General features: G+C 71.6%; 4 protein-coding genes across 4 annotated transcripts in view; 3 read left to right on the top strand and 1 right to left on the bottom strand.

Moving 5' to 3' along the window:
- The window catches only part of LOC129197492 (mothers against decapentaplegic homolog 6-like), a 3,345-nt gene extending 336 nt beyond the window's left edge, over positions 1-3,009 (top strand). Inside the window, exons 2-4 of the mRNA XM_054805980.1 lie at positions 5-218; positions 365-478; positions 1,183-3,009. Coding sequence (XP_054661955.1) covers positions 5-218; positions 365-478; positions 1,183-1,718 — 864 coding nt within the window. The 3' untranslated portion in view covers positions 1,719-3,009. The remainder of the gene's footprint in view (positions 1-4; positions 219-364; positions 479-1,182) is intronic.
- A 2,040-nt stretch (positions 3,010-5,049) lies between these two features.
- Positions 5,050-17,930, top strand: ZBTB7B (zinc finger and BTB domain containing 7B). The gene is given in 4 exon segments (XM_054806673.1): positions 5,050-5,155; positions 15,490-16,010; positions 16,012-16,494; positions 17,116-17,930. Coding segments are annotated over 3 exon segments (1,416 nt in total). The 5' UTR covers positions 5,050-5,155; positions 15,490-15,498; the 3' UTR covers positions 17,537-17,930.
- A 1,195-nt stretch (positions 17,931-19,125) lies between these two features.
- Positions 19,126-22,918, bottom strand: DCST2 (DC-STAMP domain containing 2). The gene is made up of 14 exons (XM_054805979.1): positions 22,315-22,918; positions 22,108-22,209; positions 21,794-21,988; positions 21,627-21,692; positions 21,299-21,512; positions 21,057-21,214; positions 20,791-20,955; positions 20,509-20,676; positions 20,313-20,413; positions 20,108-20,238; positions 19,818-19,933; positions 19,647-19,740; positions 19,321-19,560; positions 19,126-19,225 (listed from the first exon to the last, which is right to left on the bottom strand). The coding sequence occupies exons 1-14, from the start codon at positions 22,916-22,918 to the stop codon at positions 19,126-19,128; spliced, it is 2,454 nt and encodes an 817-aa protein (XP_054661954.1).
- An 80-nt stretch (positions 22,919-22,998) lies between these two features.
- On the top strand, positions 22,999-26,830 carry DCST1 (DC-STAMP domain containing 1). The gene is given in 16 exon segments (XM_054806282.1): positions 22,999-23,160; positions 23,251-23,376; positions 23,453-23,527; positions 23,627-23,755; positions 23,840-23,979; positions 24,075-24,261; positions 24,428-24,571; positions 24,725-24,897; positions 24,900-25,081; positions 25,259-25,358; positions 25,451-25,546; positions 25,627-25,753; positions 25,870-25,986; positions 26,106-26,279; positions 26,282-26,477; positions 26,479-26,830. Coding segments are annotated over 16 exon segments (2,478 nt in total). The 5' UTR covers positions 22,999-23,000.
- Positions 26,831-27,337: the final 507 nt, after the last annotated feature.

Here is a 27,337-nt window from a genome sequence, read left to right as displayed (position 1 = left end):
GGAGTCCGGCTGCGTCTGGGTGCCGCGGGGGGACCCACGGGGGGCCAAGCAGGTGCTGCCCCCCCAGGTCCTGCTCTGCCGTCTCTACCGCTGGCCCGACCTCCGCCAGCCCCATGAGCTCAAGCACCTCTGCTACTGCGCCGGGGGCCGGGGGGGCTGCGGGGACGCGGCCGCGCTCTGCTGCAACCCCCACCACTTCAGCCGCCTGGCTGCGCCCGGTGAGTGCTGGGCGCTCCACCGCAGCCCCTCCTCGCCACCCACCCGCCCCACTCTGCTCCCCGGGGCCTGCTCAAAGCTCCGGGGGGCTCTGGGGGGGGCTGGGCTGTGCAACCTAGCCCCTCACCCCCTTCTCTGCCCCCTGCAGAGACACCGCCGCCCCCCTACTCGAAGGCATCCTGCGGTCCCTCCTGGCTGGATGAGCCCCAGCACCCCGGCACCCCGTTCCTGGACTTCAGCTACAACGGCGGGGACCGGCGCGGTAAGAGGGTCCCACCGGGCAAGGGGGGGGGTGTCAGGCAGGACTGGCCCCGCTGCCCGCAGCCCCGCTCCCCCAGGCAGCTCTGCCCCCCCACCCCGCTGCTGGTTGGGGTACAGTGCTGAGGGAGCCTGAAAATGGGGGAGCGGAGCCTGCAGCCACCCCTGGCAGCAGGAAAGGCTCCGGCGCAGGGCGAGGGGTTCCTGCTGGGGGACCAGCCTGGGTCCGGCCCCCCCCCCCACCCCCCCGCTGCAGCTCCTGTTATTTTTGGCGGCGCCGGGCTCCCCGTCGGAGGAAGCGCTGCCCACGGGGACACACACAATGTGCCTTGACGCACACAGCTGCGGCTCCAGCCTGGCTGCTGGCCACCAGGCCGCTTGCTGCCGGGGCTCCACCTTCCCCTTGCCTGGGGACCCCCCCGTCACCGCCGTCCCCAGGGATGGTGGCTGGGGACAGCCCGGCTCTATGTGCCGGTGCGCAGCAGCTCCGGTGACTCACGCCCCGTGACGGAGCCTGTGCTGGGACATCTGCGGGGCACCACGTCCGTCCGTCTGCCCGCTCTGCCAGCCCCTGCATGAACTGGGGGGGCACGGACCCCTCCCCGTGCCCACCCTCTCCCCTTGGCCCCCCGGCCGCGTGGCTTGGCCGTTCCTGCGCGGCAGTGGGTGGCTCTGCTCGGCGGTGACGGCTCTGCTCTACCCCACCAGACACCAGCCTCTCGCAAAGCACCGTTAAGGATGGCTACTGGTGCAAACTGGCTTACTGGGAGTACCGGACGCGCGTGGGCCGGCTCTTCGCTGTGCATGAGACGTCGGTGAACGTCTTCTGCGAGCTGCCGCGGGGCAACGGGTTCTGCCTGGGTCAACTGCCGGCCGCCCACCGCAGCCGCGCTGTCCGGCGCGTTCGTGGCAAGATTGGCCGGGGGCTGCTGCTGAGCCGGGAGCCGGGCGGCGTGTGGGCTTACAACCGCAGCGAGCACCCCATCTTCGTCAGCTCGCCCACCCTGGGGCCCCCCGGCGCTTGTGGGCTCACCGTCCTCAAGGTGCTGCCCGGCTACTCGGCGAAGGTGTTCGACTACGAGTGGGCGGGGGGCGCGGGGGGCCGGCGGCTCCCCGGGGAGGGCCCCTGCGACCCCCACAGCGTCCGCATCAGCTTTGCCAAGGGCTGGGGGCCCTGCTACTCCCGGCAATTCATCACCTCCTGCCCGTGCTGGCTGGAGGTCCTGCTGAACCGGCCGTGCTGAGGGGCTGGGGCTGGAGCGGGGGTGCCGGGGAGCCCCCCCCCAAAGCAAGTGCAAGGGGGGCAAGAGTCAGGGGACGTCACCACCATCCCCCAGTGTCTCTCTTGCAGGGCTGCACTGCAGCGGGGCCGTCCTGGCCCAGGGAACCCTTGCTGGGACCCTCTACCCCAGCCCTGGGGGATTCCAGTGCCCCCCCCTCAGCTCACCACCCTGCCAGCACCCGGCCATGGGTCTCTCGCTGACGCAGGGCACTATTTAATCTCTTTCTCCTTTTTTTTTTTAATTTTAATGGTTAAATTTATTTTAATTTATCTTATTTTTGTAAAAAAAGTAAAACCTGATGCAGGACACCCCCCCCCACCCCCCGCACTCTAGGCAGCTGGGGCCAGGCCTGGGGACGGTGGCCAGGGCAGGGTGTGCAGGAGCCAGGCAGGTCCGGGGGAGACCGGGGGCTGCAGGAGGGGAGGGAGGTGGGACAGAGCCGCGGGGGGGGGCTGTAGCCCTGGGGGTCATGGCAGGCATGGGGGAGACTGGAGTGAGCTGGGACAGCTGGGAGGGTGGGGCCAGTGAGCACAGCTGGAGTGTGGGGCAGGTGAGCACAGCTGGACAAGTGTGGGGCAGGTGAGCACAGCTGGAGGGGGGCAGGTGAGCACAGCTGGACAAGTGTGGGGCAGGTGAGCACAGCTGGATAAGTGTGGGGCAGGTGAGCACAGCTGGATAACTGGGGCAGGTGAGCACAGCTGGATAACTGTGGGGCAGGTGAGCACAGCTGGACAAGCATGGGGCAGGTGAGCACAGCTGGATAAGTGTGTGGCAGATGAGCACAGCTGGACAAGTGGGCAGGTGAGCACAGCTGGAGGGGGGGCAGGTGAGCACAGCTGGATAACTGGGGCAGGTGAGCACAGCTGGACAAGTGTGGGGCAGGTGAGCACAGCTGGATAACTGGGGCAGGTGAGCACAGCTGGACAAGCGTGGGGCAGGTGAGCTCCTCTGGGCAGGGTGCTGGGGTGGATGCGCTCCCCGGGCAGGGTGCTGGCCCAGGTCAGCACAGCCAGGACAGAGGTGCCGAGTGGAAGCCGAGCTCGGGGCTGGCCCAGGACGGGTGCTGAGGCCGGTGCAGGGTCTCCCGCGGTGGGTCCCTGGGCCGGGGAACCCCTGGGCCCCTCCGGCCACCATGTCAGCACGGTGCCCCCCCCCGCCCGGGGCGAGCACAGCCTTGGGGGTCCCGGGGTGCCCGGGCTGCGTCTGGTATTTGTAACCCAAATAAACGGTGCCACCGGCACCAAAGACTCTCCCCCGTGTCCCCACGCGTGTCGGTACCGCGCGGGGACGGCGCGCTCGTCGCCCGCGGGGCTCGGCTCCGGGGACCGGCAGTGCCCTCTGCAGGCGGCCGCGGCCGGGCCGCGATGACCGCCCGGTCCTTCCTGCCACGCCGCCGGCCCGGCTGAGACGGGCCTGGCGGCTCCGCGGCCCCCGCCCGACCCCGGTCCCGCCGTGTCCCCGCGGGCAGGAGGTGAGCGTGGGCCGCGCCGTCGGAGCCGTCCCCGGTGGAGCGGGCGGGGGGGGGGTGGTGGCACCGGGAGCGCAGCCGCGGGCACCGAGGGCTCCGGCACCGACATAGCGCGGTGGCTACGGATAGCGGCGGCCCGTGGGGGCGGGCGGGGGCTCCGCGGGGGAGCGGCGCGGCCGCGGGAGGCCGGTTTCGGGCCGGTGGGCGGCGGGGCCGGGAGCGGGTGGCGGCGCGGAGGGGATTTTTCTGCAGATTTCCCTCCCTCCCCGCCACCGCCCCCGCGGGAGCCCAGAGCCCGGCGGGTCGGTGCCCGCGGCGTGGCCGGGCAGGGAATGGGCGGGAGGCGGCCGGACCGGCGGAGAACCGGGGGAGGGGGGGGGCGATGCAGGTGCACGGCCGGTCGGACGGCCGGTGCTGGAGGTGGAGATGCGGCCGGGGCCGGGGGGGCGAGGCAGGTGGACGGGCGGACGGACGGAGATGAGGGAAGCGGAGTTCCGAGGCCCGGGGAGGGAGCGGGCGGGTCGGGCGAGGCGCGGCGGCAGGTGCCCGGTACCGGGGCCCGGCGGGCGGAGGGGAGGGGGGGTGGGGGGAGCTGGAGCGGTGCCCCCCGGCGCGGCCCGGCTGACATAACGTCTGCGCGGGGCGGTGTTTGCCTTGGCAGCCCGCGGCGGCGGCGGCTCACACTTTCCGCCAGCGCCGGGCAGCGGCCGGCTCTGAGTCAGGAGCCGGGGTGGGGGTGGGGGGGGTGGTGGTGAGGGGGGGGGGGGGGCCCGGGGTGAGGCGAGGTGAGCCCCGGGCCGGGCCGCGCCGCCGCCGCCGCTGCTGCCTCCCGGGGCCCGGCGGCGGCCAAACAGGTTGCGCGGGGTCCCCGCCCAGGCACCTGCGGAGGGGCCGCTCCGGGGGGGGCCGCGGCCGCCGCGCCCTGCCCCAGCGCCGCCGGGAGCGGGGACACGCGCACACACACACACACACGCACACGCGCGCTGCCCCGCCGCGCCCCTCCGCAGCCCCGGCTCCCCGGCTCTCCCCGGTTCCCCGTTCTCTGTGCCCGGCTCTCCATCCACCCGCACGCCAGGTTCCCCGTGCCCGCTTCTCCATTCACCCCCACGATGCCCGGTTCTCCATCCCCACCGTGCCCGGTACTCCACAGCCCCCCCCCTCCCCCCCTCCCCTCGGTGCCCGGTCTCCCGGTGCCCGGTTCTCGGTGCCCAGTTCTCCATCACTCCCCCGGTGCCTGATTCTCGGTGCCCGGTTCTCCATTCCCTCCCGCCCCCCCCTCTACCCGTGTCCGCTTCCCCCGCCCTCCCGTGCCCGCGGGGCGGAGCGGAGCGGGGCGGGCCGGTCGCGGGGCTCAGCGGCCGCAGCGGGCGGGGCGCGCTCGGCGCCTGGCACCGGGCGAGGCGCCGGCGGGGCCGTACCGGGCTCCACCCCCATCCCCGGGGTCGGTCCCGTTAATCCCCGCCATCCCGCGCCTCTGACTCAGCTCTCCCCCCACACACCCCCCACCCCACCCCGCGCACCCCCGGTCCCGCGTGGGGGGGCTCCGCATGGCCCCCGCCCTCCCGTGAGGGGAGGGGGGGTGTGTGTGGTGGGGCTGATGGACGACCCATCCCACCAATAGGAGGCCGGAGCGCCGGCGCGCTGCCCAATGAGCGGGGAAGGGGCGGGCGCTTCCTGGAGCCCCGGCGGCGGCGGCGGCGGCGGTGGGGGGGGGGGGTGCGGGCGGGGCGCGGCGACGGCAGGTGAAGGCGGAGGCGGGGCCGCGGCCCCGGGACCGGCCCGTAGCTCGGGCGGGGCGCGCAGGTGAGCGGTGGTGGTGTTGGTAGCGGCCGGGTGGGAGCGAACGGACCCACCGACGGGGTTTGTACGGAGGTACCCACCGACCGGTAGCGGTTACCGGTACGGCGACCGGTTTTGCAGCCCGGTTGCGGTGAGTCGCGTGGATCCGGGATGCTACCGGCGGCGGGCGGGCACGGTCGGGGCGCGGAGCACCCCCCCCCCCCCGCTCCCGGCGTGCGCCGGGAGCGGGGGGGGGGGGTGCTCCGCGCCCCGACCGTGCCCGCCCGCCGCCGCTCCGTGGGGGGGGGGAGGTCACGCGTGGGCTGTTCCCGATCCCTCTGCACGGGGTTGCAGGAAACTGGTGCCACGGGCAGGTCCCCGCCGCCTCCCGGAGCGGCTGCCAAACCGGGGTCCAGTTGCGGTGCTGCCATCCAACTGGGGTCCCCTGTGGGTTCTCCCCACGGGTGACTGGGTGCTGCTGTCGTCCCACAGCACTTCCCGACCCGGCGAGCAGCTCGGCTGTATCCACGGGTGCACGGGGCAGGTACGGCACTGCCGTGGCAGGGAGGCAGCTCGGGAGGTCCCGGCTGTGCCAGTGCCGGTAAAGGGGGGAACGGAGGGTGGGTGTCCCCGTGTCCCGGCACGCTGCCACCGTGCCAGCGACCTGCCGGGCCCGGCACTCTGGCGGCAACGGTGGGGTGTCTTGCTGCTGACTGCTGGCGAGGGTCCGCACACGGGTGCCCACCGGGCCCTGGCAGCTTGGTAGCACCCGTCGAGCACCGGTGGACTCTGCCCCGTGCGCACCCAGCCCTGCCGTACCTGTCCCCCCCCGGGTGGCTGCCCCCAGCCGGCTGTTTGCCCGGGGCGGGGTGCGGTATTTACCCTCCTGCCGCAGCCCACGCCGGAGGTGAGCTGCCGTCTTGGGCCACGGCTGCCCTTGACCCGAGTTTGCTTTCACCAAGCAAGGGGACGCGGTGCCAGGTTTGGCGTGGGGTGAGTCTCGATGTGCCTCGGTTTGCCCCGCCGCAGCCAGGCTGGCTGGGCTGGGGGCACCCCGGGATCCCCCAGTGCCGGCGGAGATGCACAGCAGCTGCCGGCGACTCGAGGCCGGTGATGCCGGTGCCGGGTGTGGAGGGAGGGGCTGGACGCAGGAACTTGAAGTGGGTGCGTGGAGAAGGGGAAGCTGCGGGGCAGGGGAGGGTGTGGGGCAGCGGGGGGCTCGCTGGGGCTGGGGGTGCCCTTGCTGGGGACCGGGGTGCCCAGCGGGTGTAGCCCCAGGGCCTGGGAACGGGGAGGTGACAAGCGGGTGGGGGGGATGTCGGTGGTGGGTCCTGGGGACCCGCTGAGGCCACCTGCCCGGGCACAGGCTGGCCAGCCCCCCTTGCTGGCAGCGCTGCCGTGCTGAGCCCGAGGCCGTGGCAGCGCGGCTCTGCCAGCTGGTGATGTGCACCCTCGGTGCACACGTGGCACGAGCACGACAGGCCTGAGCGCGGCGGGGGCGGGCAGTGGGCGCTTCGGGGGGTGCGGGGCCAGGGTGGCCCCCGCGCCCCGGCCCTCGAGGGGTGGCCGCTGCCCCGCGCACAGAGCAGGAACTTCTCCTTCGGGGCCAGCGGCGGATGATGAAACCACAGAGAAATCTCTCCTGGCAGCGCGCGGGCTGCTGGCGGGAGCCCCCGGGAGCCCGCGCTCCCCCTGCGCAGCCGCCGCCGCCTTTCCATGGTAACCCCACCGCGGGAGCCGGCGGGGTGCTGGCGGGGGAGGCTGCCCCGTCTGGGGGAATTGGCGCCCGCCCGGCTCCCAGTGGCAGCGCTGGCGTCCCCGACATGCCCCAGGAGCTGCGTGTCCACACCCCAGCGAGCCCCGGGGCAGCTGGAGGACCCGGCGAGGGGCTGGGCTGAGACCCGTCAAACTCGCTTCGTGCCAGGGAGGTGACGCTTGGGTGGCCGTGCAGGCAGCGGGGGAGGTGGCCATGCCCAGCGCCGCGGCCGGTGACCTTCAGTGTGCCTGGTGCTCGGCCACACTCCGTGTCTGGGGATGGGTGGCCGCTTTGCGTGCGTGCCGGCGCAGCGAGAGCCGCGGGGCCGGGGTGCCCCGTGCCCGTGGGGCTGGTGGCGTGATTCGGTGGGGCCGTGGGCGGGCGGGGGGACCGAGCCATGGCGAGGGAAAATGAAAGCAGGTGATGCGGAAGGAGAAGTAGGTCAGGCGAGCGCTGGCCTCTCCCGGCAGCCTCGGCTGCACTGCGTGCTCTGCTCTGCCCCGGCTGTCCCTGCCGTGTCCCCGGGCCCCATGGGCAGCAGCTGGAGGGGGCGGTGAGTACGGGGTCCTGCTGCTGGGCGCTGGGTCCCAGGCAGGGTGGGTGCCAGGTGCTGCCTGCCCTGGGTGCCAGCGGGCTCTGGAACGTGGCCGGGCAGGCTGGCACGCGGTGGGGACGGCAGCGCCCCAGCAATTTTGCTTTGGTTCCCCTCCCGCAAGTATCCCCAGGGATACGCGGCCGGGGACCATGGTGAGGATGGGCAGGAGGATGCTCCGCTGCTGGCTCACGCCAGGGCCGAGGAGGGGAGGGGATTCCCATCCTGCTGGGGCTGTACCAACCCAGCCGGCGCGGTGGGGACATCCCGGTGGGGCTCAGGGACAGCCCCACGTGCCACAGTGGGGCTCCATGGCCAGCTGCCCCCAGTGCCGCTCTGCCGCAGGGCTGAGGGGCCGGGGCCGTCGCCCTCCCCACGGTGCGGGGCTGGCCAGGGTCTCACTCGTGGCTCTGCACGGGTCGGGGAGGCTGCCGCGGGCATGGCCCCCGCTGGCAGCGCTACGTGGGCTCGGGGGGGATTAGAGCCGCCTGCCCCCTCCTTCTCTCCCCCGGGATCAGCCGTGGGCAGCGGGGAGCTGGCAGCAGGCAGCTGCCGTGGGGGCGGAAGCTGGGCTATTTCAGGGGGTGTGGAGGGGGGGCCGTGGGCTGGCACTGTCCTTGCCGGGTGACCCCACTGGGACCGCCCCGGTGCCAGGATGGAGCGTCAGGGCCTGTCCTGCGCCATCTCCGGCTGGTGGTGCTCAGTCCCTGGGGTGCTGTGAGGATAGGGACCCCACGGGACGGAGGAGATGCCACCAGCCTTGGGGGGGCCCCCGGGGCCGTGCGGCGCGGTGGGACCCGGGGGTCTGGCCGCCCTCCAAGGGCCTCCCGTGACTGTGTGCTGCAGGGCGAGCAGCACTGGAGCCGGCTCACCCTGGGGCTGGCAAGTGGGACCAGCTGCGGGCAAGCCTGCCTGTCCCAGGCTGAGGGCTGGCAGAGCCTCATCCTGCTGCCACCAGCACCCCTGTGCTGGGACTGGGGTGCTGGGGTGCCCACGGGCAGCCAAGTCTTGCTCCATCCCAGTGGTGTCCCGGGCAGGGCTGGGCTGGGCCAGCCGGGGTGCAGCAGGATGTGCGGCTCCGCCGTGCCCCTCTGGGTGCTGGCAGGGGTGGCCTGGGCACTGGCCAGGCTTGGAGCCCCTCCGAGTGTCCCTGGCTGCTGGGGGACCTGCGGGTGGGTTTCACCCTGCACTGGGGTGATCAAATGTGGGGTTTGCTGTTGAACAGTTCCTTCCTGTTCCCTGAGCTCCATTTGGGCAACCTCTTCCTTCCTTTCCTTCCTTCCTTTCCTTCCTTCCTTTCCTTCCTTCCTTCCCTTCCTTCCTTCCCTTCCTTCCTTCCCTTCCTTCCTTCCCTTCCTTCCTTCCCTTCCTTCCTTTCCTTCCTTCCTTTCCTTCCTTCCTTCTTTCCTCTCCTCCTTCCTCTCCTCCTTCCTTTCCTTCCTCCCTCTCATCCCTTTCCTTCCCTCTGCCTGCTCCTGCCTGCGCGCGGCCCCGCTCCAGGGCTGTCATGGTGGGGGGCAGCAGGGGACAGCCTGTGTCCAGCCTCACGTGGCCTCTCCCTGGGGGTGGCGGTGCTCGCAGCGGGGAGCCACCCCCGGGGGTGACCCACAGAGGCCACACACCCACAGCCTCATCTCTTCTGGCCACCCATGGGTGAGCAGGTGGCCGTGGGACTCCCTGTCCTGGCAGATCGGGGTCCCCCGCGTCGGGACGTGGTGCGGGATATGAGGATGCCCGTGGCGCCCATCCTGCCATCAGGAGAGGGGCTGGTGCCGTGCGGGAGCCGGGATGGTGCCAGAGCCCGTGCCGACTGTGCGCGGAACGGGGCCGCGTCCCGTCGCTGCTGACACTGGCCAGGGTGCCACTGGCCAAGGCAAGGACGGAGCGTGGAGGAGGATGGACGAAGGTCAGCCCATCCTCCCAAAATGCCAGCCCCTCCGCGGCCTGGTCCCCCCGGGGTGGGCACCCTCGGTGCCCCCCGGCCGGGGCGAGCAGCAGTTTGTGGCCGGGGCGGGCGCGTGGGTGGTTGCGACACCCCCAGGGTGGGGGGGACGTGGTGACTCACCCCAGCGGGGCCTGGCCACCAGCGGGAACCCTGAGTCAGGGCTGCGTGCCCATGCTGTGCCCCTCCCTGCCCGCCTCGCCCACCTTATCTCCCGCCCTTAGCACCTGGCACACCTGGGCCAGGGGGGGCTGGCGCCGTTCCCCTCCTTTATGGGGAGCAAAGGGCAGGCAAAGGGTTGGCAGGCAGGTGCCGCGTCCCTCCCTCCCAGGGACGCTGGCCCGTAGCCGTGCCCCCCGCCGAGGTGGCCGGCAAGGCCTGAGCGTCGTGGCGGTGTGGCGGGCAAGGCTGCCTGCAATGCCGCTGCCTGCAATGCCGCTGCCTCCCGGCCGCGTGCTGCCCGCAACTCCGCGCATCGGGCTGACCCATGGCGGCACGCCAGTCCCTGCCCGCCACACGGTCCCCGGTGACGGAGGAGGCAGGATGCCATGCCAGGGTGTGCTGGCCCGCACGGGCAAGATGCCGGCATGGCCTCTGCCCGCCTGCCGTCCCCGCTGCCCGCCTGTGTGGTCGGGCTCTTGCACAACCTGGCTCTTTCCGCGAACGTTGCTGGGGACGGAGGCCACCTCCCCGCCCGGCTGCGCGGCCGCGCTGGCGCGGGGCTCTTCCCCTTTCTGCCCGGCCTCATGCCGCTGGCAGCACCGGCATGGCTGCCCGGAGCCTGCCCAGGGCCGTGCCGGGGCGCTGCAGCGGGGCTGCCCCCCAGCCCTGTCACAGCGCCCCGGCACGGCCCTGGCCGAGCTGGTGTGGGCGGCCGGGGTGGATGCTGGGTGCCGGCCGTGGGGTGTGGGGAGCGCTCTCCAGGCTGCTAATTGCTGTTTAGCTGGGGACACGGAGGGTGTAATTACGGGGGGGATTGCGCGAACCTGCAGCCGGCCCCGGGGGGCTGTGTGGGGATGGCGGGGGGGGCCGTGGCCCACGGGGGCCCCTGCCTGGGCAGCGGAGGGGACCAGGCGACGCGGTTCGGCTGGGGCCATCCCGAAGCCCCCCGCCCGGATCGTCCTGCGTCCCCTGTGTCGGGACCCGCTCCGGGGGCAGAGCGGGACATGCATCTGCAGGGCTGGGGGGCGGCTCCAGGCCTGGCCAGGCAGGCCACGGCACGCCGCGTGGAGCCCAGCCCTGCGGTGGCAGCCCCGCTCCCGCCGAGCGCAGGTGCCTTCCCGGCTCAGCCGGGCCAGCAGCGGCCAGCGGTGAGTGCCCAGCACCCAGCGCCCAGCGCCCTGCCTTGGGGCGGCGGGAGGGCGAGGGCCTGTCCGACGCCTCGGCGCGGGGGGCTGGGGCAGGTGGCGGGGAAGCGATGCCGGTGGTGGGGAGGGGATGCCCGCGGCACGGTGCGCCCATCCTGCCGGCGCTGGGAATTTCCTCCCACGGGAGGGGGCCGGGGGATGCCCCCTGCCCTGTTCCGGGTTGGTGCCCCGCGGCACGGCGCCGGCCGCAAAGGGTTAATGCCGTGTGTGTTCTGGGAAGCGGGGCTGGGAGGTGCGTGACCCGGGGTGTGGGCGTCGACTCCTTTTGAGGTGGGATCCTGCGCTCAAGTGCAGCGGGGAGCGGGGCCAAGTTCACACAGCACCCTGCCTTCCCCTCCCTGCCGCTCGCGGGCCGCCGACCCGGCCGCGGCGCAGCACCGAGCCACGCCGGGGACACGCGCCAGGTGAGCCGCGCGCCCACCCCGCCGCCGCCAGCCGTTGTGGCGGAGAAGGTGCTGGGGCGGCGGGGAGCCGGTGCGGTACTGCCGGGCATGGGGAGGGCTGGGCGCAGTTGCTCCGGCACCGGCCGGGAGGCTGCCGGGATGCTGGTGTTGCCTGAGCCCTGCACCGCCCTTGCTGCCCGTGGGATGGGATGGGACGGGATGAGAAGGGAAGGGAAGGGACGGGACGGGCGGCGAGGTTTGGGTCACCGCGGCCTGGCAGAGCAGGGCCTGCAGCCTGCGGCGCTGATGCCAAGCAGCCGGACGCACCTCTTGCCTTGCCCAGGCGACGGGGAAGGTTTCAGCAGTGGGAGGGGGCCGTGATGCCAGCACGGGGCCGGCGGGTAGGGTGCTGGCACGGGGGCTCAACTGGGCCAGCGGCTGCTTGTCTCTGCTGCAGGTGCCGGGGTTGGTGCCGGGGACGCTGCCGGTCCTGCAGCCGCCTGCTCCGCCGTGGCAGGGCTGCCCGTGCCCAGCCTCCAGCCTGGCTATTGTGCTGGGCTGGCACCGGGCCCCGGGAGCTGTGCCGGGCAGCGCCGGCCGGGCGCGGAGGCAGACCGAGGCCGCGGCACTCAGACCCCCTTCCTCAGTGCCGGCAGCTGCCATGCCTTGGCCGCGGCACACGGCCGTGCCTGCGAAGCACTCGAGGTGCCTGGGGACTGGGAGCTCTCCGGGTGACACTGTGGGCGCGAGGAGCCAGACGGGGCCGGGAGGACGTGGTGGTGCCGTGGGGCTCATTCCCTGGCGCCGTGGGGCGGGGGGTGTCTGTTTATCCTCTTCTCTCTTCAAACCATTTCCTTTCGTCTCTGCTTGCTGTTTTCTTCTTCTTTCAAAGAGCGGGACCGCTTCCCCCGGCTGCCTCCCCTCCAGCACCGGGACCCCCGGCACATGCCTGCTTCAGGGCCGCCAGCCCAGCCGGACCCCGGCACGCCGCCTTCCCCGCTGTGGGGGGGGCAGAGGGGCCGTGCAGCCCCCCCTCCCACAGCCATGCCACCCCCCTGCCCTGCGGTGGCTGGGGCCGGGACCACCGCTGCTCCCTGCCGGCTTCGGGCAGGGCAGTGGGTGGGTGGGGGTGATGCACAGCCCGGACACCAGGGTCCCTTCCCGGCTCCCAACGGAGGGGGGGGCCCCTGCGGGGCGAGGGGCCGGGGCCCGGTCGGTGGCTGGCGCCGCGCTCCCCTTCCTGGGTGACTCATTCTCCCCAGTGCGGCTGTGAAGTCCCTCGACAGCGTTTGCGACTCTTGTGACCGAAAGCGGCAGCACTCGGCAGCAGCCCAGGGTGGGGGCTGAGTTCCCCAGGACCCCTGCCCCCCTTTCCCATGGGGAAGCAGGTGGGGGAACCCCCCCAAGCACCCCCACCACCCCACATCTCCCACCATTCCCAAGCCAGGACCAGCGCCCGGCACAGGTTGGCACCGTGCCTGCGTGCAGGGTGCCATCCCGGCTCGGCGGCGTGGGACGCAGCCGGTCCCGTGCAGGGTGGGTGCTGCAGGGCCGGACCTGCACCCCGCTGCGTGCAGCTGCGTTGGGACGGCCAGACCCCCGGGGCGGCAGGGGTTGGCAGGTGAACGGGGCCGGCCATGGTTGCGCCAGGTGGCGCGGGCCGGCGGCGGGATGTCAGGGTGACCTGGGCAGGCATTGTTCCCGCTGCCGCCCGCCCCGGCATGGGAGCGAGCTCAGCGTGGGGAGCAACCCCCCCCCTTTCCCTGGCCCCATGCGGCTGCCGCAGCCGAAACGGGCCCGGACGCAGGCATTGACGTAACCGAGAAAGCCCTGGCGCGGCAGGGGCGCGGGCATTGCCGCAGGCCCCCTCCCCGGCCCGTGCCCCCCGCGCCATCGTCTCTGGTGCTGGCCAGGGAGCGCCAGGGGGTTGGGGGCGGCTCCGGCACCCTCACACCTCGTCCCCCCCCGTTTCCTTATCGCCGCTGCGATCTCCTCGATGGCAGCACCCGCTCAGCATGTGACTTCGCTCCAGCGGGGAGGATGCGCGGGGGGGGCGGGGGGTGTCGGGGAAGAAGCCGTAACGGGCGGTTTGGTGCGATGGAAAATCCCCCTCCTGCCGCCACCTCGCCCCCGCCCAGCCCCATGCCTTCGGCCGCAGGCATCCGGCCCCGTGGCCGCTTCACGGGGGTCCTGACTCCCTCGCCGGGCTGAGCCGAGCCGGCACAGTGAGCTCTGTGGCACCGGCAGCACCGAGAGTGCTCCCACCTGCACCATGGCACGGTGAAGCCGGTGGCCGTGCCTGTTCCTCGGAGCACCCCACCACCCGCCGGGGTACGGCTGGGGCCTCGGCTGCTGCACTGGGCCCGGGCACCCCCGGTACAGGAGCCCCCACACGGGCACGTGCCAGTGGGTGCCATCCCTGGCCCTGTGTGCAGGAAGAGCCCTGCAAGTGCCCTGCGCCCGGGTGTCTCGTGGGGCCGGGGGTGTCACGGGGATCGGGGGGACAACGGGCTGCCATGGGGTTTGGCTGGGGCTGGCAGCAATGGAGGATTCGGGTACCACCCCATCCCGGGACCACCGCCTGTGACAGCCATGGGGGTCCGCGAGCCTCCAGGGTGCCCTTGGCGGGCGCTGCGTCCCTGTCACCCCCCCCCAGGTGCCCGAGCTGCGGTGCGGGGCGCTCGCCTCCCCTAATCCTGCCCCCACTGCTAATCCTGCCTAATCCAACCGGGGGCTGTCGCTGCCTGTTGGCTCCCGGGGCCCTGATGGCTTAATCGCCCCTAATCCACTCGCCCCCGCCCCGGCGGGCAGCAGGGACCCTGGCCGCTGGCAGGATGGGCTCCTGGCAAGGGGCGGGGGGTGGCCATGGGCACTCGGCACTGGCGCCGGCATCCCGGGCGGTCGGCACTGCCCAGCTCCCAGTTTCAGGGGCGGCTGCCGCCTGCCCTGCCGGTCGGGCCTGCTCGGCAGCGGCTGGGGCGGCTCCGCAGCCGGTTGCTCCGGGGCCGTTCCCAGCCGCCTGCCGAGGCAGCCCCAGCTGGCGGCTGCCCAAGCACAGGGAGCGGCCGGCGCGGGGATGGGCCCCTGCGCCGGGGGCTGCCGGCCGCGCCGCCCCTCCGCGGGCAAGAGGGGGCACGTCCCCTGCGCCTGCCGACGGCGCAGCGTGGCTTGGCACAGGTTGGCACGGCGTGGCGGGGTTCAGTTCGGATGGGCCCGGCGCGGCTCAGCGTGGCCTGGCGCGGCTTGGCGATGTCCGGTGCCACATGCCACCATCCGCCATAGTTCGGCTCGGCTCAGCATGGTGCGGCACGGTTCTGGTAGCACCGAGAGCCTGGACGTGGCGGTGCCGTGTGCCCGCCTCTGCCTTCCCAAGGGTGCGGGCAGGGCTGCTGGGACCTCTCAACCCAGTGTCACCCAGCAGCCCCGGTGTCACCCAGCAGTCCCCGGTGTCACTCAGCAGCACCGGACAGCCGGGAGGGCATCACCCATGGCTGGGCATGGGGTTGCAGCGCCAGAGCTGCCGCTGCTGCCTGTAACCTGCCTGTGGGTCGGGCAGGCAGTGGGCAGTGGGTTCCCTCTTCCCACAGCTCCATCACCTGCCCGTGCCGGCTCCGTGGGGATGCACGGGTCCCAGGTGTGGCACCGCGGGGACCCCAGGTGCCAGTGCCGGCAGTGCCGGGTTTACGGCTGAGGCCAAGCCCTGCCAGCCGCAGCGTGGGAAAGGCCCAGCTCGCGCAGGCAGGGCTTGGCTGGGCGAGGAGCGGCCCTGGGCTGGGGCAAAGGGGGAGGGAGGGGGCCGGGCCCCCACCGGGAGCGGGGGCAGGAACCGGCGGCGCGGGTGCTGATCCTAATCTGCAGTGGCAGGAAGCGTGGCCCCCGTTCCCAGCCTGGCTGGGCTCTGCGGGGCGGCCCCCGGCCCTCGGGGCCCTCTTCCCGGCACTCGCCCGCCCACCCATGCCTGCCGCCGGCGAGGCCCGCGTTCCCAGGACGGGGCTGCCGGGACCCGGCGGCTGCGCCTGGCCGTGCCGGGGGGCCGGGGGGGTGGGTGGGCTGGTGCAGGAAGCGCCGCGCCTCAGCGCCGTTCAAAGGCACCGCGCTGAGATTTTCCCCCTTTGCTGTGGTGGCGCGGGGGGCGGCGCGGGTGGCTGGGCGCCGGTGGCGGAGGAAGCACAGGGGGCTGCGGCGGGGGGCCTGCCGCCCGCCAACCTCAGCACGGGGAAGGGGGGAGGTGAGGGCAGCCCCCGCGCCCCCAGCCTGCCCCAGTTCGGCGTCCCACCAAAACCCCGGTCCCCGGTGCTGCTGCCGCCACCGAGCCCCGTGCGCCAGAGGGTTCCTCGCACCCCGGCTTCATGGCAGAGCTGACGCTTCGGCCGTGGCGTTTCCTCCGAGCGCCGTCTTTCGGCTGGTTCCCGTGCCGGTTGGCGAGCATCCCATCCTTCCCGCAGGTGAGGACGATGGCCAGCCCGGAGGACGACCTCATCGGCATCCCCTTCCCCGAGCACAGCAGCGAGTTGCTGAGCTGCCTGAATGAGCAGCGGCAGCTGGGCCTGCTCTGCGACGTCACCATCAAGACGCAGGGGCTGGAGTACCGCACCCACCGCGCCGTCCTGGCCGCCTCCAGCCTCTACTTCAAGAAGCTCTTTGCCGGGCCGGGGCCGGGGCAGGAGGTCTGCGAGCTGGACTTCGTGGGGCCGGAGGCGCTGGGCGCGCTGCTGGAGTTCGCCTACACGGCCACGCTCACCATCAGCAGCGCCAACATGGGCGAGGTGCTGCGCGCCGCCCGGCTGCTGGAGATCCCCTGCGTGATCGCTGCCTGCGTGGAGATCCTGCAGGGCAGCGGGATGGAGGCGCCCGGCCCCGACGACGGCGACTGCGAGCGCGCCCGCCGCTACCTGGAGGCTTTTGCCACCCTCCCCGAGGGCGAGGCGCCCGCCCCGCCGCCCCCCCCGCCCCACCGCCCGCCGCAGCAAGAAGACCCGCAAGTTCCTGCAAGCCCGCGGCGCGCGGCTCAACAACCACGCCGAGGAGCCGCCCGCCGAGGCCAAGGGCTGTGGCAGCCCCCCACCACCCCCCCGGCCTCCCTCGCCCCCGCTGCCCGAGGGGCTGCCCCTGCCCTACGAGAGCTTCGAGCTCCCCGAGGAGGAGGAGCTGCCCCCGCACCCCTTCCCCTTCCCCTACCAGCCCCCCCTGTCCCCCGAGGAGGCCGCCTCCGACGAGGACACCATCGACCCCGACCTGATGGCGTACCTGAGCTCGCTGCACCACGAGTCGCTGGCGCCCGGGCTGGATACACCTGACAAGCTGGTGCGCAAACGCCGCTCGCAGATGCCCCAGGAGTGTCCCGTCTGCCACAAGGTCATCCACGGCGCCGGCAAGCTGCCCCGCCACATGCGCACGCACACGGGCGAGAAGCCCTTTGCCTGCCAGGTCTGCGGGGTCCGCTTCACACGGTGAGTGCTGCCGGATGGACCCTCCCTGCCTGACGGGTACCTGACGGCATCCCCCATGGCACCTCCCCTGCCAGTGCCAGGCCGCATCCCCGGCACGGTGCCGTGCAGGTCCGCGGGGTCCTCTGCGCCGTGTGAGTGCTGCCGGATGGACCCTCCCTGCCTGCCGCGCAGGGCGCCTGGCAGCATCCCCCATGGCACCTCCCTGGCAGTGCCTGGCCACATCCTCAGCACGGTGCCGCACGGGCCCGGGGGCTCTCCTGCACCGCGTGAGTGCTGCCGGCCCGGCCCTCCCTGCCTGCCGCCCAGGGTACCCGGCAGCATCCCCCGGCACAGCTCCCCTGCTGGCACCTGGCTCCATCCCTACGGTGGTGCCCATTTCCCACCACCGCTGGTGCCGCAGCCATCCCCATGTGCCCCAGCCGGGCAGCCGGGACACGGTCCCCCACCCCACCGCAGCACCCAGCCCCCATGCGCCTTGCAGAGCATCCCTTGCCGCGCGCCCCTGCCACACATCCCTGCTGAGAGACCGCCGGCACCGTCCCCTTCCCTGCCGCGGCCAGGTGGCCGCTTCCCTAGGGATGCCGGCCACCCCGTGCCGACATCTCCCTGTACCCCCCCCAGGAATGACAAGCTGAAGATCCACATGCGCAAGCACACGGGCGAGCGGCCCTACTCCTGCCAGCGCTGCAGCGCCCGCTTCCTGCACAGCTACGACCTGAAGAACCACATGCACCTGCACACGGGCGCCCGGCCCTACGAGTGCTACCTCTGCCACAAGGCCTTCGCCAAGGACGACCACCTCCAGCGGCACCTCAAGGGCCAGAACTGCCTGGAGGTGCGGACCCGCCGCCGCCGCCGTGACGAGCCGCCCCCGCCGCCTGCCGGCCCCCCCGGCCTCGACCTCTCCAACGGGCGGCTGGAGGGTCTGCGCCTTTCCATCGCCCGTTACTGGGATCCGGGACAGCCCAAGGAGGAGGAAGAGGAGCCAGAGGGCGAGGAAGGGCCGCAGCCAGACGACGCCGTACCGGTGGAGACGGCGTAGGGCCGCTGCGACCGCGGGTGCCATGCCGAGCCGTGCCGTGCCCACCGGGGTTTCTGTTCCCGTTTTTCCCGTCACGGTTCGTTCCCAGTTATGCAAAGGGGGAAACTCCCCCCTGGCCGATTTGCACAATGGGGTGGGGGGGTCCCCGCCACCCCCCGCCGTGCCCGGGTCCCTCCCGTTGTGCCCGGGCGGCGGAGCCCCGGCGGGGGCTGGGGGGAAGCTGGACCGCGGTGTCTCCCAACACCCCCCCCCCCCCCGTGGATGCTCCCCCATCCCAGCGGGGCCGGGACCGCGCGGGGGCGCCCACGGACGAGCCCCCCCCCCCCCCCGCCCCCCCCCGCCAACCGGGGCGGGGCAGGCAGCGCGCCCCCTAGCGGCCCCGCCCGCGCTCTGCCCGGTTGGCGGGGGGGGGGGGGGGGTGTCCCGCCGCCCCGCGCTGTACATAGCTTGTCGTGTCCCCCGTCCCCCCCCCCCCCCGTCCCGAGCAGCCCCTCCCCGGCGAGCCCCCCTCGCCCCTGCACTCCCGGCTGCTTTCTCTTGGTTGCACTATTCGGGTGAGCCCACCCGGGTGCGGGGCAGCCCCGGCCCCCGCCCGACCCCCCCACCCCCCAAAACCACCCCTACCCTGTGGGACCCCCCTCCCCGGGGTGGCCGGGCCCCAGCTGTCACCCCTCTGCCCTTTGCACATGCCCCCCCCACACCCCCCCCCCAGGGCGCAGCCCTCCCGGGGGAGCAGGGGACCGGCACTATTTGCCTAAAATAAGAGTTTATCTATATTTAAAAAGATGATGTAATATATTCCCCCCCCCCCGGCCCCTCCGCTGCTGCCCGCCAGCGCTGCCCGGCCCCCGCGCATCTGTCCCTTGCCATGGGGTGCCGGGAGGGGTGATGGGGATGAGGGGCTCGGCTCCGTCATGGCTTTAAAGTGCCTTATGGTGAACTTGAAATTTTCGGCTACTTGAACCTCTCTGGTGTCAGGAACCAAATGAATAATCGGCGGGCGGCCGCCCCCCGCCCCGTCGGGTCGCCTCTGTCTGTCTGTCTGTCTGTTTGTGTTTGTTTTTTTAAACGAAGGCTGCTTGGTAATAAACGGAGAAGCAGGGACCCCCCCGCGCCTGGCTGTCTGTCCGCCCCGCGCCCCCTCCCCGGGCTGGGGGCACCACGGGGCTGAGGGTACCGCGAGGATGGAAACGGAGGCACCATGGGGATGGGGGGCACGCGGCTGGGGGCACCGCAGGGCTGGGGGCATCGAGGGGCTGCGGGCACCGTGGGCTTGGACATGTGGGCACTGTGGGGCTGGGGACACCACAGGGACAGGGGCACCGTGGGGCACTGGGGCTGGGGGCACGGCAGTGATGGAGCCGGAGGCACCACGGGGCTGGGGGCACCACGGGGTTGGGACTCCCACGGGGTGCCAGTCACCAGCTCAGGGCACCAGGACGCTGGCGCCTCAAGGGCCGGGTGCTTTATTCACCAGCCCCTCCCCACCCGCGCTGGCGGCTCCCGGCTTCCACCGCGCTGCTGGGGCTCCAGCCACGTCCGCGCAGCCTGGCCCCATGTCCTCGCCGCCGCGTGGCACCGTCCTGCCGTCACCGGGCCCTGCCCTTGCTGCCGGGCGGCCACAGGGCCATCACCTCCTCCAGCTCGCTGCCGCTGCTCTCGAGATGCTCCTGGTAGCAGAAGTCCAGGCTGGGGGGGGAAAGGTTGGTGTCAGGGACTGGTACCCCCAATGCCGGGGAGGGGGGGGGGCCGGGGACATCGCCACCCCCATCGCCAGCCCTCGCCTGGAGAGCGAGCTGTCCTCATTGTCCACGCCGCTGCCGCCCCCGTCGCTCTCCCCGCTCTCCTCCTCCTTTAGCTGGGCACGCAGCCGGGCTGCCAGCTCAGGGGGCAGTCGCCGGCCACCCCCCCGGCCCCCCGCCACTTCTCGGATGCGTTGCCGCAGCAGCCGCCCTTGCTCCTGTCCCCGCAGCGCCCGCGCAGCGCCCAGCCACAGCCCCACTGTCTCCTCATCGCTGGAGTCCCTGCAGAGACAGGGCAGGGGGGTAGGCTGCAGCCCCCGCCCCCACTACAGCCCCCCCAGTTGTGCTCCCTGCACCCTCCTGCTCACATCTCCTCGTCCCCGGTGTCTCGGTAGCTCAGGGGGCCCATGCAGACGGAGCAGACGTTGCTCAGGGTTTGGTGGCAATCGCTGCAATACAGCCCTGGGAAAAACGGGGCCGTGAGACAGGTGGGAGATTTTGGGGGGGGGGGGTGTTCCAAATCTGAGGGGGGATCCTACCTTTGCAGGCAGGCGTGATGCACGTGATGAAGTCTGGCTGCTCCGTCATCCCGCAGGCCAGGCACCGCTTCTGCTGAATGCCCAGGAACCGAGCCAGGCGGGCAACGGCAGGCAGCCTGCAGGCAGGGAGCCGATGTTCCACGGGGCAATGCCACCGCCGGGGATCGGTGGCAAGGGCCTTTGCCGCAGACCCCCCCAGGGGTGGCGTTGCCCTTTTGCAATGCCCAGCGAGGCGTTTATGGGGTTGGGATGGCTCCAACCCCACAGATGCATCCCCCAGGGGAGCTTACCTGGCGGTGAGGAAGAGGAGCAGGTTGCCCTGCCCGGCATCGGCCGTGCGCCGCATGACGGCTTGGCGCAGGGCACGTGCCAGCCCTGCCCGCCATGCCAGGATGGTGCTGTGGAGGAAGGACGTGCGCTCCTGGCACGGCGGGGATGGGGTGAGGGCAGGCGGCTGCCGAGGAGGCGCGGGGAGGTGGGGGTGGGGGGTCTCACCTGCTCGCGGCGTGGGTAGTAGGCGGCACACACCACCCGGCGCAGGCGTGCCACGTGGCTGCCGAAGATGGCGATGAAGAGGCAGATGCCATACAGGATTCCTGGTGGGAAAAGGAGGAGTCACACAGGGGCGACCCCCCCGCCCCCGCACCCCTCCACCCACTCAGCACGCCGAGGGCGCAGCATCCCCGGTCACCCATGCTGAGGTAGGTGCTGTAGTCAGGCTCCGCAGGCTGGAGGAGGCAGCGCTGGGAGAGCACTGAGACGTTGCCCTGCTGCAGCGTGTCGAAGGCAGACACCAAGTCCCGGAATATCTCACTGATGTAGCCCGTCCCGTTGACGCTGACACCCATCACCGCCGGCGCTGTGGGGCGAGAAGCTCCATCTCGGGGAACAGGGCACCTGCCGCCCCAAATCCCCGGCCCTCAGCCAGCAGAGCACCCAAGGGTGCTGTTCTGGCACGGTGGGTGCTGCTTACCCCTGGCAATGATCTCCCCCTGCAGCTGGTGCCGGATGAGGTCGAGCAGCCAGAAGAGGCTGTAGTCGGCCAGGACGATGCTGAGCCCCAGCAGCACGTGGCGCAGGACCCCCACCAGCTGCAGTCCATACCGGCGCCGCTCCTGCTGCGACAGCCACGGTGCAGCTGGGCGGGCACGGGAGCGCCGTGAGGTCACGCCGTGCCGGGACCCCTCAGCTCCCCACCGTGGGGGTCACCTGGGGGATGCCCCCAGGTGTGGGGCTGACCTGGGGGGATATAGCGGCCACTCTCCCAGCCTGACAGGGGCAGCACGGTGGGTTTGCCCTGCTCCGCCCGTCGCAGGTCCAGCTCCACGAAGCGCCGCGTGATGTAAACATTGTCGAAGGTGTCATCCCGCAGGTACCGGTAACGGTACCGCAGCGCCCTGAGGACACGGGGAGGATGCCGGGCACCGGCATGCTGGGTCCCCATCCCCACGGGGTCCGGAGCGGGACCCCAGCCCACTCACTGGATGTACATGTAGAGGATGGCAAAGAAGGAGATGTGTGTGAAGAGCCCCAGGACCCGGCGGGTGGGCTCCAGGCGCAGGCGCACGCCCTCCATGATGTCCAGGGCCACCTCCCCCAGGCTCTTGCTGGCGTTGAGGCTGATGTCGAAGTGGTGCACGGCTGAGATGTTGAACTCAAACTCCCGGCGGACGCGGTCCAGAGCGGCCCTGAGGGCTGCGGGGATGACAAGGGGTCGTGCGGTGCTGGGGGTTGGGGTGAGAGCCGGGAGGGGGTAGAAGGAGGGCAGAGAGGGACCCCTGACCCCCCCCGCGGCACCAGGATACTCACGGGTTGCAGTTTTCCTCTTGAGGAAGGACTGGAGGTACTGCGGGATGATGCAGAAGAGGAAGCCAACTGCGGAGGGGGGGGGGGTTCTGCCAGAGTGGGGTCCCTGTGGTGGGCAGGGGTCTGCCCCACTGCCCCCCCCCACTGCAGAGGGGCAGGGACCCACGCACAGTTGGCCAGACCGCAGAGAGGCTTGAAGGTGATGATGATGTAGCAGAGGAAGAAGAGGAAGGGGACAGCGCGCTCGCAGTTGTCCTTGGCCTCGCTGAAGAGGCGCAGGCAGCGGCGGTACGGCGTGCCCAGCTCCTGGTTGCACACCTTGCCCACATTCGCCAGCCACAGCCAGACGTTGCGCAGGGCTCGGGCTGCGGGCAGGGGACAGGAGTTGGGGGGGGGGGGCGGGCAGGTTATGGGGACAGGGACAGACCCAAAGCAGGATGTGGGGGTGCTGGAGGCAGGGAGACCCTCGGGGACCCCCACTCACCAACGTGGCTGACAGAGTCCATGATGGAGCGGAAGAACTTTCGGACGTGGTCGCCCACCACCTTGGCTTTCTGGGCGATGTCCTTGATTTTGGCCAGCACGGCTGTGGAGAGGGGGGATCCCTGACCCCGGGACCAGCCAGCGCTGCTGGGGCTTCCTCAGGAAGGGACCCCCCAGCCCACCGCATCCCCCCAGCCCCTGCTCTCACTCAGCAGCGGCTCCCGGGCACGTTGCAGCCGTTCGGCCGTCTGGTTGAGGGCAAGCTCGGCCCCGCACGACAGCGACTCGGCGGCCCGGGAGAAGTTTTGCAGGATGTTGGTGCAGGGGCCCTGCACGGCCATGCCCAGCGCCAGCAGCAGCAGCAGCATCTTCCCCTCCTCTGTGGGGACGGGGGACGGGGGGTCCTGGGGCTCAGCTGGGACCCAGCACCCTGCCGGCCCTCCCCCAGCTCCCCGCGGCAGGGCCAACGGCTGCTTACTGGTGAAGATGTGGGGCAGCGATAGCAGCACGGTGACCCGCACCTTGGCAGAGAAGGCCATGCCCAGCCCCAGCCCCGCGCCCAGGCTGGCGGTGGTGACCAGGCAGTACCAGACGTTGTGGCCCTGCGCCAGCAGCACCAGAGCCCCGTACAGGCTGGCCAGGGCTATGCCCAGCACGAAGCCGCCAGCGCTGCGAGCCAATTCCCGCGCCTTGCTTTCCTCCTCTGGCCAGCTCGTTTGCCAGGGCTGCCTGCCCCTGGACCGCGGTGCTGGGCTCTTCCCCCGGCCCCTCAGCCCTTGCAGGGCTCTACCGAGCCACGAAACCAGCCCCATGCCGGGCTGGGCTCTCCCAGGCTCCTGGTGCTCGCTCAGGCTCCAAGCGCGGGGATGCGGCGCTCAGAATGGGCGGCTCACAATGTGCCTGTTCCAGGGGAGCATCCCATCGTTGTGGGTTCCAGGGGAGCATCCCGCTGTTGCCAGGACGAGGCGCGAAGCCATGGAGTCCATGGCGGCCCCTGAGCAAGAGCCCTCAGCTGGGACAGAAGCGCGTGGGAGGCAGAAACCGCCCAACACGAGTGAGTGAGATCCCCTCCCACCACGTTCCCCGCCAGGGCTGCCCGTGGGCAGCAGGAGAGGGCAGGGCTGACGCCTCCCTCCCCACCCAGCCCTGAAGCGAGCGGTGGTCTCGCTGCTGCCCGCCCCGTGCAGCCGGTTCCTTTGGAGCCAGCCGGACCAGTACCGCAGCAGCAAGTTCTTCCTGGGCACCAGCCTCGGGACCCTCCTTGGCCTCGGTGAGTGTGCCCTGGTGCTGGGCACAGTGGGGGCCAGTGGCACCGGGGGGTCAGGGCACGTTCACGTGTGTTTCAGGGCTTTGCCAGCTCCTCGTTGTCCCCATGAACATCACAGAGACGCGCAAGGTGCAGCTCTGCTGCGGGCTGGCGGGTGAGGATGGGGCCGGGAGAGGACTCGGGGGCCGGGGGCTGTCGGGAGCCCCGGGGGGGTCTCTGTGGGACCGAGGGGACAGCTCTCTGCTCCCCGCAGGGGTGACCGCCTTGGGCTGGGCCACGTCCCCCCACTTTCGCTGCGCCAGCCTGCTCGTGGCCCCCAAATTTCTGGGCAAGGAGGGTCGGGTCTACGTCCTCTCATTTGTCCTCGCTGCCATCTACAACGGTAGGGACCCCCCGTGTCCCTGTCCCCCCCCCGCAGCAGAGTCCTGAGGGCTGGCAGGGTCTGAGCCACCCCTGCCGGTGCCAGGGCCCGTGGCCAACGCCTGGCACAACCTGGAGGAGGTGACGCGCTCGCTGGGCTGCGTGGCGGAGCTGCAGGTCAACCACAGCCGCCAGCTCTGGCAGGTGTCGACGGCGCCCATGCGCAGGGTGATGGAGGACATGGCGGTGAGGCGGGGGGGCCGCGGCGGGGGGCAGGTGGCCGGGGGGGAGCGGGGCCAAGTCTTTGTGTCATCGCCGTCCCCCCCCCCCCCGTCTGGCAGCGGAGCGGGCAGACGCTGAGCACCGAGATGCGGAACATCTCGCACGCCTTCGTGGGGCTGAACGAGGAGGTGGCCAGCGAGGCGGGGTACGACCTGCGGCAGCAGCAGCAGCAGCAGCACCCAAAGCCCCAGCCGGCCCCCAGCACCCAGCAGCTGTACGAGATGAAGACCAAACTGCGTTGCACCCGTAAGCAGGACGGGCAGGAGGCCGGCAGCACACGGTGCAGGCAGCTGCTGGCCAGGACATGGGGCTGCTGCAGCCCCCCCGTGCCAGCCTCGCAGGGCACCCCAGATGGTGTCCGGGCCAGCGGGGCTGGGGGGCACGTGGGCAGCTGAGGGCTCCTACCCCCCAGATCTGATCGAGCTGGGCATGCAGCGCTGCCGGGACTGGTTCAACGACAAGCACGAGGCTTGCATGGCGCAAATCATGGTGCCTCTCATCAGCCACCTCCTCTGCCTGCCCATGAAGTTCAAGTTCCTCTGCCACATTGTCAATGGTGGGTGATGTGTGGGACCCCGTCCTGTCCTCCTTCAGTGGGGCGGTTCCTGCTCTGCCCCCTGCAGCCTCCTGGACGGCAGCTGCCACCTGTGCCAGGGCGATGCCCGGGGGTCGCGGCTCTGCTGGCACCGTCCCCGCTCCATCCCCGCAGTCATGCACGGCTGGTGCTGGGACAAGATCCCGGTGGAGGGCAACTTTGGGCAGATGTATGACCTGGTGAACAACTCCGTCAGCAACCTCAGCCAGGAATTCAGCGCCAGCGTCGTCTTGCAGGTGGGTGCCTGTCCCCTCCGCCCAGGGCTGGGGTGGGGGCCGGGTCCTGCCCTGGCCCCACGGCCCCTCTGCTGCAGGAGGAGCACCGCGAGATGCTGATGGGTGCCAACGTGTCAGCGGAGCAGCTGATGGAGGAGGTGACCTCACACCTGCAGCAGCACAGTGCCCACCTAGGCCAGGCTGTCTCCTTCTTCCGCCTGCTGCTCTCCTGCACCTTCCTCCTCGTCTTCATCTCGTGAGCCCCGGGATGGGGGCATGAGGGGAGGGCACCCCTGTGCCAGCTGCAGGGCACAGAGGGGTGGGGGCTTCCTTTGGCAGCAGGTCTAAGGGGGGGGGTGTGAAGACAAGGGAGGGGTCCTGAGGGGCTGCAGCCAGTCCCTTGCTTCCCCTGGACCCCCCCCCTTCTTGCCAGGGCTTTCTCCTACACCAAGCGGTACTGCCAGGACATCCGCTTTGACAACCTCTACATCACCACCTACTTCCGCCAAATCGATGCCCGACGCAGAAAACAGGTGAGGGGGAAAAAGGGGTAGCGGGCAGCCCCCCACCCCTGGCGGGGGGTCCTGGGGGGCTGTGCTGAGCTGCCCTGCTCCCCGTCCCCCAGCACAAGCGGACGCTGCTGCCCCTGCGTCGGGCAGAGGTCTCGGCCGTCATTTTCCCGTGCCACCTGGCTGTGCAGCCGCCCGAGCTGCAGAGCATGGTGAGGGGCTGGCGGGGGGGCTGGGGGGCCGGGGGGGCCGGGGCTGGGGACCAGGCTGTGGCAGACCCCACTCCCCACAGGTGCTGGAGCTGCTGGAGTGCATCCCACCCCTGCTCCTCCTCGTCCTCGCCTGTGGCCTGGACCACACGCTCTTCACCATGCTCAGCATCATCCAGCAGCACTCCTTCGTGCAGTACTCTTTCCACAGTGAGCCCCCAGCCCCGTGGCCCCGCTGTGCCCCGCAGCAATGCAAGGGTGTCCCCCCCCACCCTCCACCCGCCTCCCCAGCCCTGCAGCCCACCTCACGTGCTCCCGGCCCGCAGGCAGCCACCACTTGGCCGTGCAGGTGACGGGCACGTCCCTGATGGCTCGGCTCCTGCGGAGCACCATCGGGGCCCTCAACACCTCCTCTGACACCCAGCTGGAGACATCCAACGTGGGTGAGCCCCCTCAGGGGATGGGACACCCCCCCCTCAGCTCCCTGGTCTGGCCGCCTCTGCCTGTGAGAGGGGCTGGGGGGCTTCCCCCAGCGAGCTCAGTGTTACCACGGGGTCCCCAGCCTGCCTGCCGCAGCCCCGGGGCATGACGAGGCAGCAGTACGTGCACAGCTGCCTGCCGCTGGCCGTGCTGGCGCTGCTCTGCCTGGGCCAGGTCTACACGTACCGCCTGCGCCGCGCCATTGCCGCCTTCTACTTCCCCAAGGTGAGCGGCAGCCCTGGCACGGCCTGGCCTGGTCTGGGGGGCAGTTTTTGGGGTGGGCTGGTGCCCCCCGCCCCGGCCACCCCTCCCGGTCTTTGCTGGCACAGCGGGAGAAGAGCCGCGTGCTCTACCTCTACAACAAGCTGCTGCAGCAGCGGCACAGCTTCATCCGCCGGCAGCAGAAGCGCATCGCCCGGCGGGCACAGCAGCACCCGGGACTGGTGAGCAGGGACGAGACGTGCTGGGCTGGGGGGGCTTCGCTGTCCCCCGATTCCAGGTCTGTTCCCCCGTGGGGGAGCTGCTCAGCCCGAGCCCCACATGTCCCTGTCCCCACCGCAGGGGATGTTGCTGCTGAAGTGGTGCTGCCGGCGCTGGCCAAGCCTGCGCCGCTGGATGCGCCGGAGCTGCACAGTGTGTGGGGCACCTGAGACCCCCCGGGACCGGGTCTGCCCTGCGCCCGCCTGCGGCGCCACGTACTGCGGGCAGTGCTGGAGGGAGGCGGGCAGAGCGTGCCTCGCCTGTGCCCCCGCGGACCGCGGCCTCTCCCAGGACAGCAGCGAGGAGGACGGGGGGTACGCGGCCTGAGGGCGCCTGGCAATAAAGGCTGCGACCCCCGCAGTGCGCGGCGTGAAGTGGGGTCTGTGGGGTGCATCTGCGGGGCCGGGGTGGGGGATGACTCTGGTGTACGGAGCAGTGAAAGGGGGTGTAAGGGTGATGAAGGTGGGGGGTCTTCTGCGTATGGGATGGTGAACGTGGGGGTCTCTGATGTACGTATTGAGGAAGGCGGGGGTCCCCAGTGTACGGGGTGATGAAGGCAGGGGGCTCCGGTGGATGGGATGGTGAAGGCGGGGGGGCTCTGATGCACGGGATGCTGAAGGTGGGGGGGTCTGGGGTAATGAGGGAGGGGGGTCTCGGGAGCACGGGAAGGTGAAGGTGGGGGTCTCCACTGTACTGGGTGATGAAGGCGGGGGTCTCTGCTGCACGAGACAGAGAAGGTGGGGGTCCCGCACCGCAGCAGCAGTGGAAGGGGTCTCCGTCACGGCGCACCGGGCAGCGGCAGCCGGCTCCCGGCACGGACCCGCCGCTGCGCGG

The sequence above is a fragment of the Grus americana genome, chromosome 29, assembly GCF_028858705.1.
Source record: "Grus americana isolate bGruAme1 chromosome 29, bGruAme1.mat, whole genome shotgun sequence".
Taxonomy (NCBI): Eukaryota; Metazoa; Chordata; class Aves; order Gruiformes; family Gruidae; genus Grus; species Grus americana.
Note: the sequence above shows the minus strand (reverse complement) of the source record. Positions and strands in the feature narration are given on the sequence as shown.

Bases quoted from the DNA above. Each gene is read 5' to 3' on its own strand.
- DCST2 (XM_054805979.1), bottom strand. From the start codon at position 22,918: ATGGGGCTGGTTTCGTGGCTCGGTAGAGCCCTGCAAGGGCTGAGGGGC. The intron at 20,677-20,790 runs GTAAGCAGCACC...CTCGCCCCACAG, and splicing joins GGGGGAGATCATTGCCAGGG to CGCCGGCGGTGATGGGTGTC. The intron at 19,741-19,817 runs GTAGGATCCCCC...CGTTTTTCCCAG, and splicing joins CATCACGCCTGCCTGCAAAG to GGCTGTATTGCAGCGATTGC.